At 29.7% G+C, this 12,675-nt stretch overlaps 2 protein-coding genes across 4 annotated transcripts in view; both read right to left on the bottom strand.

Annotated features, from left to right (window-relative positions):
* Positions 1-513: 513 nt before the first annotated feature.
* The window catches only part of LOC135948658 (acyl-CoA Delta-9 desaturase-like), a 28,333-nt gene continuing 16,171 nt past the window's right edge, over positions 514-12,675 (bottom strand). For 2 of the 3 annotated variants that reach the window (XM_065498034.1, XM_065498032.1), the window contains exons 2-5: positions 6,632-6,939; positions 1,978-2,314; positions 1,716-1,901; positions 514-905 (exon numbers count right to left, since the gene is read on the bottom strand). In XM_065498034.1, the coding sequence (XP_065354106.1) occupies positions 587-905; positions 1,716-1,901; positions 1,978-2,314; positions 6,632-6,935 (1,146 nt within the window). In that variant the 5' untranslated portion in view covers positions 6,936-6,939 and the 3' untranslated portion in view covers positions 514-586. Of the gene's footprint in view, positions 906-1,715; positions 1,902-1,977; positions 2,315-6,631; positions 6,940-7,048; positions 7,196-12,675 lie in introns of those variants that run through there. The other variant, XM_065498033.1, reaches the window with a different exon arrangement.
* Positions 3,754-5,013, bottom strand: LOC135948659 (uncharacterized). Its single transcript, XM_065498035.1, has 2 exons — positions 4,540-5,013; positions 3,754-4,477 (listed from the first exon to the last, which is right to left on the bottom strand). Exons 1-2 carry the CDS (start codon positions 4,837-4,839, stop codon positions 3,905-3,907), a joined length of 873 nt encoding a protein of 290 aa, XP_065354107.1. The 5' UTR covers positions 4,840-5,013; the 3' UTR covers positions 3,754-3,904.

The raw sequence follows: 12,675 nt of genomic DNA, 5'->3' as shown, positions 1-12,675 counted from the left end.
AAAAAAAAGAAGTAAGAAAGCGTGCTTTAATAAATTTGTAGGGATCTTTTTGTTTGTTTGCTTGTTTCTTTTTGTTTAGTCTCTAAAATGGAATATACGGAAACAAAGAAAACTTTTTATCCACCTGTTGTTAGTGTGTTCTTTTTTTGGGTTTGGGTTTGTGTGTGTTTGTGTTATCATTATATTTAGTTTAATATATAATAAGATATTTTAAATTTATTTAAAGAGTTCTAGGAACTCGTAAGACTTCAATTTTTTAAATTATAATGTTTTTATCATTTGGTTGGCATTTAGTGATGAGATCACAACGCATTTCAAATTCACCATTTTGGTTTATTCTCTTCACTTTTCAGTAGAAGATTTTAAGGATTTTTGTTGTATATTTCTTTGTTTTTATATGTCAAACTATGAAAATGACGACGACTCTATACTTTATGTTGTTATAAAGTTATGGTTTGTGTTTTTTTTTGAATTTTTGGTTTAGAGCACACCTTCCCTTCATTTTATCCCTGATTTTTGTTGTTCTTGATTTTTATTTTTAATTTCTTTTAGTGAATGGACGTTTGATACTGCTAACGCTCATAATTTATTCATCTTTCTTGTTGATAATAACAGCAGCCTCAATTTCTTCTTTAGGTTGATCCTTATCACCCCAACCCCAGATCTCGTGCGAACCATCACCAGTACGCTTCACACGTTTCTTGATAATATCAGCGGAGACAGTCTTCAAATCGTAGGCCCAACCGATTTTGGCAAAGAAATCAATAAAAGCTGTGGTAAAGTTCATAGAGTATTGACCGAATTCGGCGGTCTTGTAATCCCAGGGGAAAACATGATGATAGTTGTGCCAACCTTCACCGAAAGCCAAAATAGCAACAGAGACGTTTTCAGAGGGGTTGATGAATCTAAAAGAAAATATACATATATTTTTAATATCGTTTTATATTAGTTTTCCAGCAATTACTGTGCAACCTTGCTTTGTATAACCCAAATATAACAATCATAGGAAAATTTCTTGATGATAGCAAAACTTGACGAATAATACTAATTTAAACAAATTTTAGTGGAATATTGCAAATTTTCAAGAGATTTTTAAAATCTTTACATTTGGGGAATTCACATGGTCTGCTATTAGGTCATATTGTCATAATGTCCTAATATACTATCATATTTTAAACAAATTGTTGTTGTGTTGACAAAACAATAAACATACATACATACTTAGTTCAAAAAGCATAGGGTAACATAGAGACGAGACGGAATTGTCAAAAACCTAAGTCTGTTGTCAAAAACCTATCTCTTTCAAGAACAAAATATATGCTAGACAATGTATTTTGTTGTTGTATCAGAAATATTATTTGTTGTATTTTTGTTCGACAATTCGGAGTGTCTCGTCTCTATGTATAATTCTCTATGTCAAAAAGTCTTATTACTTTTTGTTTGAAACACAACAAAAATTTGTTAAAACTATCATAATATATTAGGACATTATGACAATATGACCTAATAGCAGACCGTGTGAATCCCCCAATTGTAAATGCTAAAAATTTAGCTCTACAATAAAAAATCTCTAAGAAAATTTATGATATTTTTTAACAATCACAACTGCAGCATTTGGCGGGTATAGAACTCACAACCCTCAGATTGATAGTCCAGCATACTCTAGTATTGCAAGAAGCGAAGGCGCACTGTATAAAACAAAACTACAAACTTACTTATCATAAGGCTTGCCACCGAATTTGTGTGCAGCACTGTTGACCAACCAAGTAACATTCAAAATGAAACACCAACGGAACATGGTGGCTACAAACCAAGAGTTAATGAAAGTCTCATTCCAGAAATACATGGGAATCATGGTGGGCAAAAGGAAACACAACACCGGCATCAAAAGCATGTAGTAGCTGGTAGAAAAATTTAAAAAAAAACAATTTATGTTAAGGAATATTAGTTAAAAACATTGAAATAATTTTTACTCACTTCTTTTGGAACATAATGATTTTATCTTGTCTCAAATCGCTTAAATCGACACCCTTGCCCTTGGCCTTAACTTCGGGATGTTTCTTGCACAACAACCAGCCAATGTGGGAGAAGAAGAAGCCACGGGTGGCATTGTGGGGATCAGCATCAGTTTCGGAATATTTGTGATGTACACGATGATCACGTGCCCAGTGATAGGCGGCATCTTGGAAAGCAATTGTATTGAAAATCATCAGAATCAAACGTAATGGCCACTTGGCCTTGTACGAACGATGGGCCCACAATCTATGGGCACCAGCTGTAATACCCAAGCCAGAGACAAGATACAAAGCGAAAGCTAAAAGAAATAATTTTTTTAAAAAAAAGAAAGGTGTTAGTAACATATTATTTGAAAATGGTTTTTTAAGAATTTTTATTATTTCTATAAAAAACGAAATATAAGCTCTGTTCAATAACTAAAAGTTGTTACTAGTTAGTAACAATTGTAACTGGAAAAGCGTTCATTAACTCAAAAAACTTGCAAGTAGAGAAAAAAATCAAGAGCGTATAAATTTTACAAGTTCTATTTTAAACTCGTAATAGTTAGCAGCTTATATTTCATATGTTTTGTGTTATTGTTTATTTATTTACAATTTTATTTTTGTGGTGAATAAAATAAGAAAATTGTGTGTATAAAACAATTGTTACTGGAAAAGCGTTCAATTACTTTTTACTATTTTTGAGAATTTAAGAGAGTAATTTTGTAAATTTTGATTTTATTCTCTCGTTGCAAGTATTTACTGGGAAAGTAAATGAACAGACCTATATATACATACTTTAATATTGAGTGTACTAAATCGCAATTAGTTTCTACAGAAAAAAAATTCCAGAAATTTTTAATTCTGAATTAAGATTTTAGTGAATTAATTAATTGATTAATTTGAAGCTCATATATTCTGATTTCCAAAAAAAAATTCGCTTTCGAAAGATATTACGCATTTTTTCCAAATTTATTTTCTTCCTTTTAATACAATGTATATAGAACATTATTGAATTTTTAAAGATTATTTGAAAAAATGTATTACTTAATTTAGTGTTATCGGGGAATTCGCGGGAATGAATAGATTATTATATTTCTCAGGAATGCAAAAAGTTCGGGAAATGGAACCTTAATTGAAATAAATCACTTGAGCAAAATTAGTAATTCCTTTCGAAAGAGAACTATTGTAATTTTTTCTAAATATCCAGATAAAAATATTGGAAGTAGTTGAAAGTGAATGTCATTTTCATGATTTCTTAAGCAATAGTACAGTTCATTCTAAATGTCTTCCTAAATTCTAATAAACCACTTAAAAATACCTCCAAAGTTTTTAAGATGCTCTGGGAATTCAAATATTCACATTTATTTATTTACAAAATTTATAAGTGCGGAAATAATAGAAGGAAACTTATAATACTTAAGAAGGAAACTAAAGAAATTCCCGAAATTCTAAAAAATATATATTACGGGGAATTCCCTGGAAATTTGGCACCTGAACATTTAATTTTCACAAGTTTCAATAAAATAAATGCTTGGATTTTACTTTGTTCGTACACAAAAGGCATACATATTATGAATGTATTTGAACTAAAATAATCGCTTTTGACACCTGTGATTAATGTACATACTTTAAAGAAACACAAAGCGTGTAATTAAAATTAATTACCTACGCATATTTAAATACTTCAATGTGTCGCCTTAAAATTATGCGTGAAACTTTCTTCAATTAAAACAATTCTTACACATCTAACAGAATATTTACTTACGAACTTTGTATTAAATTTATTTATAAAAATACAGTAAAGAGTACAACAAACAGTGCAGTTCACACAGTTTAATTAAACAATAATGAAAACGAAAAAAAAATAATAAACTAAAGTTGTCATTAATCTGACGAGGAAATGGTTTTTAATTTTGAAGCTGAGAGGTTTTTGATTTTTCGTTTCTGGACACATTCGAATCAACAACACGTGTCTTGGATAGTTGGTCTTTAGACTGTGAATTCGTAAAAGTATTCGAGTTAGTGCCTGCTGTTTCAACACTATCATAACTACTTTGTGTGCTTTTATTAGGCGTTTGCTTAAAATCATTTGCTTGGTCTTCCCATGGAATTTCAGTAATTTCTAAAGGTTTTGTTGGAGAAATATTTGATAAATTCAAATCTGTATTCGAATTCATTGTAGGGCCAATGAACACGGCCATTTCCAAAGTTTGATCGATATCATAATCACTTTCATTATCTCTCATATAGAGGGGTGAAGGACTTGCCAAGGGATCTGCTAAAGCAATGTTTTTAAAACGGAAATGTTGTCGGGCTTTTGGCAATTCTGTGCTGTGACCAGAGTAATTTACTTTTTTGTTGTTGGTACGCATACGTTTACGTGAGCGATCGTATTCATCGCCTGGCAACGACTCTTCACTTTCAAAGTGAAAGCGTTTGATATTAGGATTCAATTGACTGTTACTTCTTTTTCGAGATCCCTAGAATAGTTAATAAATTAAACTAAATTTGGACAAAGAAAAAATGTTTAAAGGAAACTCACACTAGGCTTAAATATATTACGGTTAACTGTTTTAGCTTTGTTGGCTTTTGGCGCCGAATGACCAATGGCAAATCTTTCAGGTGCTGTTCTATCAATCAAACCAATATCACTTAAATTTTTTAAAGATTTTTGTATGACCATATTTATATTGGGTACGGGCACTAAATTTCTCATTTGATATTTAACCTGATCCAATATCTTTGAAGTGGGCACATCTCTATCCGCTTTACCACCGCTTAAAAAGTCAATCGCCTTGAGAACATGACGATTAACTTTTTTTGGTACTTTAAATGCATCCATTTTCTAGTTGATTACGTTTAATTTGTCTCAATGAAATTCGTACACAAACAATTTTTAAATTATTAAACAAAATATTTGTTATACAAAATATAAACATATAAATTTGCCGTAAAACTCTGATATAATTTAAAAAATATATTTTTGTTCTTTCAAAATTGAAATAAAACTCCATACAAATTGATAAAGTTTAAACAAATTATAACAGAGTTATAAAATTGGATATGATAAATGTTTGGAACCATTGATAAATACACATAAATCGGAATCTCTCCTGTCAAAAACCTAACTATGTTTAGAACATGCATTTTGTTGTTGCAAGAGTTAGGTTTTTGACAATTACGTCTTGTGTGCAAACGAAAGGAGCTAGCTTCCAATAGGAAATATCAGTCCATGATTTCACTTAGCCCCCATATGAATACTGTAATCCTGATAAAATTTTGCATAATTTAGTTCTAAGTACTCTGAAATTATATTGTAAAGTATGGCGAAAATCGAGCAACATTTACTTGTTATATAAGTTTGTCATTCCGTATGTAATTTCCACAATATAATTTTCCGACCCTATACAGTATATATATTCTGGATCCTTATAGATAACGGAATCGATTAAGCCATGTCCGTCTGTCTGTCTTGGAAATCAATTTTCTGAAGACCCCAGATATCTTCGGGATCCAAATCTTCAATAATTCTGTCAGACATGCTTTCGAGAAGTTTCCTATTTAAAGTAAGCAAAATCGGTCCACAAATGGCTGAGATATGAGGAAACCAGAACAACCTCTATTTTTGATCAATATCTGACCTATATCTGGATTACTAAGTCATTAATATAGACAATATGAATATCTAATGATATATATTTCAAAGACCTTTGCAACGACGTATATAAGACCATAGTAAGTTGGACCTACAATGGGTCAAAAATGTTTTTTAACCCGAATTTTTTTCACCAAAAAAAATTTTTTTTTTTTAAATTTTAAAAAAAAAATTTAATTTAAAATAACAATTCGGAACATTTTTTTTCCAAAAAATTAAAAAAACAACTTTGAAAAAAAATAAATTTTGTTTATCTAAAAATATTTAAAATTTGTATTTTGAAGTATAATTGGTGAAGGGTATATAAGATTCGGCATAGCCGAATATAGCACTCTTACTTGTTTTTAAATAAGAATATGAATATCAGTAGCTACTGCCAATTACATGATGAATGTTAATAATTCAAATCCAATTATCTTGAAAAAGAACTTATCATTCGAATATTTCTAGATAATTCTACAGTTCTTTAGAAATATTGGTTGTAAATTGTAAGAATAACTTTGTATTACATTAGATAAAGTACTTAACAAAAGAGCAATAAATATTTGAATCATGCATCAAAGCAAGAATTTGAAAAAAATCTACTTCATTTCATGAAAAAATTACAATGTTTTTCTTATGTAAATTTTGTTATTAAAGAAATTGTATTAATTTTTTGATTTTATTGTTAATACATAATTTTGAAAATTTTAATAGCATATTTTTCGGTTTTTAGAGCATATTTTAGGCGCATATTGCCGGTTGTTTCCCTGCTAAATACAAACAAGAATTCTACTCCACTGTAATGACGAAAATAATAATAACAATACGTACTGTAGTTAGAACATCATCTACATAAAAAAACACAATTTCTCAGTGTGTGTTCTCAGCAATGAAAATTAATAATATTAGATGTGATTCATACCATAAAGGTATGACAAAGTAAAACAATATTACAAAATAAAAGTAATAAAATGTGTAAAAAAAAAACAGAACTTACCAAAAACTATGGTTTGCCATTTAGCCGAAGTGAAGATAAGATAAGCTCCATACAATGCAGCCAAATGCAAGTAACCGAATGCAATTATATTACGCCATACCAATTTCAGTTTGCGTCTTTCAGCCTTTTTCAATTTTTCAATATCCTTCACCAGACCACCATCAATTGTTTCAGCATCTTGCTCGAACAAGACACCGGTGGCGGCCTCAGTCAAGGCTTTGGGATTTCCTTCGGAAATACCACCAGCAGCAGCAACAAGCGATTCAGTAATCGATTGGGTAGCGGGAGCAGCGTTTGGTGGCATGATGCTAAACAAATAAAATGAAAAAAAATACAAATTATATAGAAACAATTACAAACAATTTATCTAGTCTCTTATTGTATTGTTGCAATTATAAGTAATTAATTTTAAATTACCATTAAATATTTAATTCCTGCTTGGCTGAGTATAGTAGGGTTTTTTTTAGTTTTACGTTGCTACAACGTGCGTGTCTGTTTTGGCAAACTATACTAAAGAGAATACGATTGTAAACTAAACTACGAATGTACATAGAAATGGAAAAATACTTGACAAGAACCTGAGATTTCTCTTGTGTCGTTTCCATTCTCTACTTGGTTATAACGATATGTTTATATTTTTATTTATATTATTATATATCTACATATACATATATGTACAATATATAAAAACAATAGAGATGTTTGGTTGAGATTATAAAAAGTGGTGCAAAAATATAAACAAATAGGTACTTTTTTCAATTTAAATCAACAATGTTATCTGACTTTTTGTTTATTTATATGAACAATTAGCAAAAACAAAACTACCGCGAAATGCTCGTGCCACCCCTAAATCTATTGAAAAGCATACAGCAGAACTTTTAGGTACTTTTGTCATTGGTACCAAGTTGAAGTTGAGAACTTTTGCCAAATTTATATTTTAATTTTGATAATTAAGTATTAGAACTGTTTCGTTTCTAACAATTAATGCTTTCAGCGCAAAAAAAAAGTTTAAGTAATAATTTTCCGGAAATTGGCTTATTGTCGATCGAAATTTCTAGGTCGTGTCCAGAACTTAGCAACCAAATGTACCAAAATATATGTGAAAAAATCGAGAAAAATTCACCTTATTTTTATACACTTTGATTCAGTTTTTCTTTTTTGTTTTGTTAAAAATAGGACTTAACAAAATTAACTTAAGTCTTTTTGTAATAGATTTGAATTGTAGTAAATCCATTTTGAAATGGATTGGAATTAAAGAAAATTTTAATGAATAAATAAAGAATAAATTCTATATAGAATTAATTCTCCAAAAATTAATTCAATAAGTTTAAAGTACTAAGAAGAATTCTTAATGAATTCTTTAATGGAATGGTTAAGAAAATAAATTTATTTTGATTTTGAAAATTGAATTAGGAAATACATAATTATTTTGAATTTTTTAAATCAAATCTACTGCTAATTGAATTAAAATATTTGTTCTGAAACAAATGCTCTAAATCTAATTTGTACCAGATTTTAATTAAACAAATCTAATGATTCAATAAATTCTATTAAGTTAATGGATTGAATTGTGTTAAGGGATTTGAATTAATTAAACATTCTGTTCGGAATGGAATAGTTTCAATTCCGTAGTTGGTATTCCGATAGATTTCGTTTTAGGTTCTTCAGGTTCCGTGTAATTTATTGATTCCAAAAATACTTAACAATTCTGTATTTTTGATTTTAATTTGACAGCGTTTTTTATATTAATACAAAAGACATGTTTTTGATACCAAGATGTATTTATTTACAGGTGAAGTCAATAAGCCAGCTGATTATTTTTTGTTCGATTTGTTTTATATTTTCTAACTGTCAAAGTTTATTTACTTGTATTTTCCGTTTCCTAATTGTCAGTGTTAATTTATTTAAATTTAAAATTGTTTTCAGTTAGAAAAAGTAAAATTATAAGAAATTTTACCAATATTTTAAATTCAAAATGCGATCCTGCACTATTTGCAAGAAAAAATATGAAAAGGGTGGTGGAACATTGTTTAGAATGCCAAAAGACCCCGAAAAAAGATTATTGTGGGGCCAAATTTGTGGCAAAATCTTTTCGGCAACGGCAAAGCTTTTTACACAGTTTGTTTTAATTAAATCATAGTTCCTGGCTTAGTGTTAGACTCATGTTCCTTGTATTTTTATGATGCTATCTGTGTACCCCAAAATCTTGAAGAGTTTCGTCACTTTGTATCACCAATTTCATTTAAGAATTCTCTTTTTAAAATTTTGTTAAGAAAGAAATCATTTGGTTTTTATTTTGTTTTTTAATTTTTTTAATCAGCTGTTGACTTATTGTTTGACTTTTAGAAAATATTTTTACAAAAACAAAATCCATGTTGTTTTTGTATAGTTGTATTTGTTGTAGAATTGGGACTACCTGTAAATCATTATGCCATGTTTGATACATAAATTGATTAAAAATGTCAGAAAATCAAATAATTAAAATAAAATATCAATTCCACTTTGAAAACTGAAAAAAATGTTCGTTTTACTTTTTCTGGAGAAGTGAAATACGGAATTAATTCCACTTTCGATCGGAATGAAATTCTGTGACAGGCCTGTATGATAAGGAATTAATTCTATAACGAATAAATTTGCAATGGAATGAATTCAATATATTTGAAGTACTACTGAAGGAATTAAGAGATCAAATTTTATAATTTTAATTAAAATAAGTTTTATCAGATATGTGAAGAAAATCGATCAATTTGGAAATCTGTGATGAGTTTTAATCGACTTCATGAATATTTTTTTTAACTATTGGCTTATTCGTTCTAAGTATAAAAAATAAAATAAAGCCCTGATGACAAAAATAACCATTAGGAAACAAATGTGATGATATACATTACATTATTTTTCGTATTAAAATTTCGGAATCGTTTTTCATCACATACCTGATTATTTTTAGAAAAACAGAATAAAATAGTTTAATTACAATTTTAAAACGTAAAACTTAAAAATGGTACTTTTTACAAAAAGTACTTTTTCACAAAAAAAGGGTACCAACCACTTTTTAACAAAAATTTAATAAAGTCAATTACATAAATGGAAAAAATCACAGAAATTTAAAAAAAAAAAAAATATTTAAAAAAGTACCCAAAATGTTTGCTAACAAAAATGCACCAAAACTGTAACTGAACATGAATAAATTAAGAAAAATACATTCGAATCAATTTTAAGAAAATCTCAATCATCCCCTCTAAACAACTAAACCTACCAGCCAGAGAGACATTCAGTCATTCCGACTACCAAATGACGACTATTGTTAATTTCAAGTTCGAACGAAACAGGAGAGAACGAAATTTTTAATAATGTTGTTTCTATTATTTTTATTTTAACTATCCATAAATATGGCAAAGACAACATGTGTTTTCCTTAATACGTGTCCAAAGAAAAAACACAATTAAACTTAAACATTTTTCCATTGCGAAAATTAAAAAGAAACAATTTTAACCGTTTTTCTTTTATGCATACTTTTTTATTTATTTATATGTACCAGCATATGAATAACAAAATAGGCATTAAATATTATTATTTTTTGTTATTTTGAATAATTTCCCAGCAGTTTTACAAGTAGTCAATGTATCCCTAATGTCTGATCACTTGGTAGACATCAATTTGAATATTTTGGGTCATTTGACCCAATTAATTGGTTACTTTATACATCCCAGGTAATCTAGCGTGATGACAATTGCCGCTTAAGTGTCTCTAAGTAATCAAGAGTATCGTCACTTTAAACTTTTTTATAATTCACTTTAGAAAGTAGTTATTTTACCCACCCGATGTAATCTATTGGAGGGTCAGTTGTCACTTCGGTCTCATCGTGTCACCTAGAACTGCTGGGTTAATACTGTAGTGGTACACACTAAGGCAGTAGTAACCACCCACTAAACATTTTTTTGGTGAATTCGTACCGATAGTCTGCATAAGTTGTCGATTTCGTATCCGAGAAGTCTAAACAAACATCAGAAAATGATTTTTTGATTTTTGTAAAACTAAACTACGTATTAAAATTCTGGTTTTAAATTGGCTTTTTTATTAATATTTTAATAAATAATTTGTAACTTTTACAATTACTTTCGCAAGCTTCATTCAATAATTTGTAACTTTTACAATTACTTTCGCAAGCTTCATTCAACTTTAAGACCTATGTATTTCATCTGCGAGTTAAAAATTTTCAAAAAATTATATTTTCATATAAACAAATTAATTACCCGGAAATTTTTCCCATTGATTTTGAATAGGAAAATATTTATTCCCGGGGAATTTTTATTCATAATTCAGCAGAATGTTATTTAAAAAAAGGTCTTATTCATAATCAATTTCTCAAAGCTTTATAACACAAATTTTGTGAATTTACTTACAGAATGGAAATAGACAAGTCGGTTCATTTTCAGAATTATTTCAGATAATCAGATACGTCGGCAAATAATGTTTAGTGGGCACTCATCAATATAAAAACACGCGTTTGTCGGCTTGTTGATGCCATCTCATAAAATAGCGTTACTCAAATATAAACGAATGGGAATTGAGCAAAATGAAATCATACGATGTATGGGATGCAGCCAAACAACTTTGATTTGTTTTTTTTTTCTTCTTCCGATTTTTAGCTTTTTTTTAACATTAGTTTTGATGAGATAGGTGAGTGTACCTTAACGTATATACTCACATACACATAATATATACAACTGCTCCCCCATCAAGTTAGTGTGTTTGTAGTAGTTTGGCATCAGCCGTTTTACATTTTAACGTGAGACCCAGAGAAATATAAACAGAGAACTACTAATGCTCATTATAAAAGAGAATTTGGCAAAAAAATTATTAAGAACAAAAATAAAAACAACAGATGTGGTTGTCGGCTCACAATAAAATAAACATACGATTGTGACTGTGTTCTATATGACGACGTACGACTAGTGAACGAATGACCCACCAACCAAATGCCGGTTGATTTCCATTAACAAATTTCATTATGGAAACATGAACATTGCCAGAGTTTCAATTAGTGAAGTAACGGAAAAGTTTATTTTGTTAGTAAATCTATATGACCTCTACGTTTAACCCATATACTATAACTGACAGTAGTTGTTGCTCTGTAGTGGAAGTATTGAAAATTTATTTACAACAATGATGGTGTTTATTGCGCCTTTTTGTTATCTGTGAGAAGTTGTTAGTCGTTAAAACGTAAGTATTACATATGTAAATATATCTATTATGAGCTAGCTTTTTCTAAGCATTAGGATGGCTCCTAGAAACAAATTTCGCACCTGTTGTGTAAATCGAATCGGTATGATATACTTATTTTATTTTCGAGTAAACGAACAGTTTTAATGTACAAAATTGTGCAATTTCTAAAAAAAAACGCACTTCTCGTATACAATTTGGCAAAGAACATTTAAACTGGCGAGACGAGAATTTTTGTATGAATTCAAATTTTAGACGTCCGAATGGAAAGAGACTGGACCCCAAGAAGTAAAACTGTCAAGTTTGCCGGTGGCAATATTATGGTGAAGGGAAAGGTATGGGTCTAATTCATATCATGAAAGATTCTATAAGCTGATGAAAATATTCTCGTAATTTGAGATTCCAGTACGAAATGACCCCAATAACACCTCTAGGGTTGTAACCGAGTGATTACAATCCAATCGCCAGATCTCACTCCCATAGAAAACCTGTGGGAAATTGTAGATCCTAAAATACGGACTCAAAAATTCATCCAAAAGCAGGGAAATAGGGTGCCATACGAATTGAAGCCAAGATACCTTGAAAAACGATTATGCATGTTCGAAATTATGTTTGAACACTATAAAAGAAAATCGTTAGTACATGCGATGAAAAATGGATCCATTACGATAACCCGATGCGTAAGAGATCGTACGTGAAGCCTGGTTAACCAGCCGAAATGACATCAAAACAAATTACGCATAAAGTGCGAAATATGAACAAGGTCCTCAAGGCACTAGCCGGCAGCATTTGAGGAATGGACAAACACACCTTGCAAGCAA

Source organism: Calliphora vicina, chromosome 1 (genome assembly GCF_958450345.1).
Source record: "Calliphora vicina chromosome 1, idCalVici1.1, whole genome shotgun sequence".
Taxonomy (NCBI): domain Eukaryota; kingdom Metazoa; phylum Arthropoda; class Insecta; order Diptera; family Calliphoridae; genus Calliphora; species Calliphora vicina.
This window is presented reverse-complemented; position numbering and strand designations above follow the sequence as displayed.

Coding starts and splice junctions, on each gene's coding strand:
- LOC135948659 (XM_065498035.1), bottom strand. CDS start 4,839: ATGGATGCATTTAAAGTACCAAAAAAAGTTAATCGTCATGTTCTCAAG. Junction 4,478..4,539: donor GTAATATATTTAAGCCTAGT/GTGAGTTTCCTT, acceptor TAACTATTCTAG/GGATCTCGAAAAAGAAGTAA.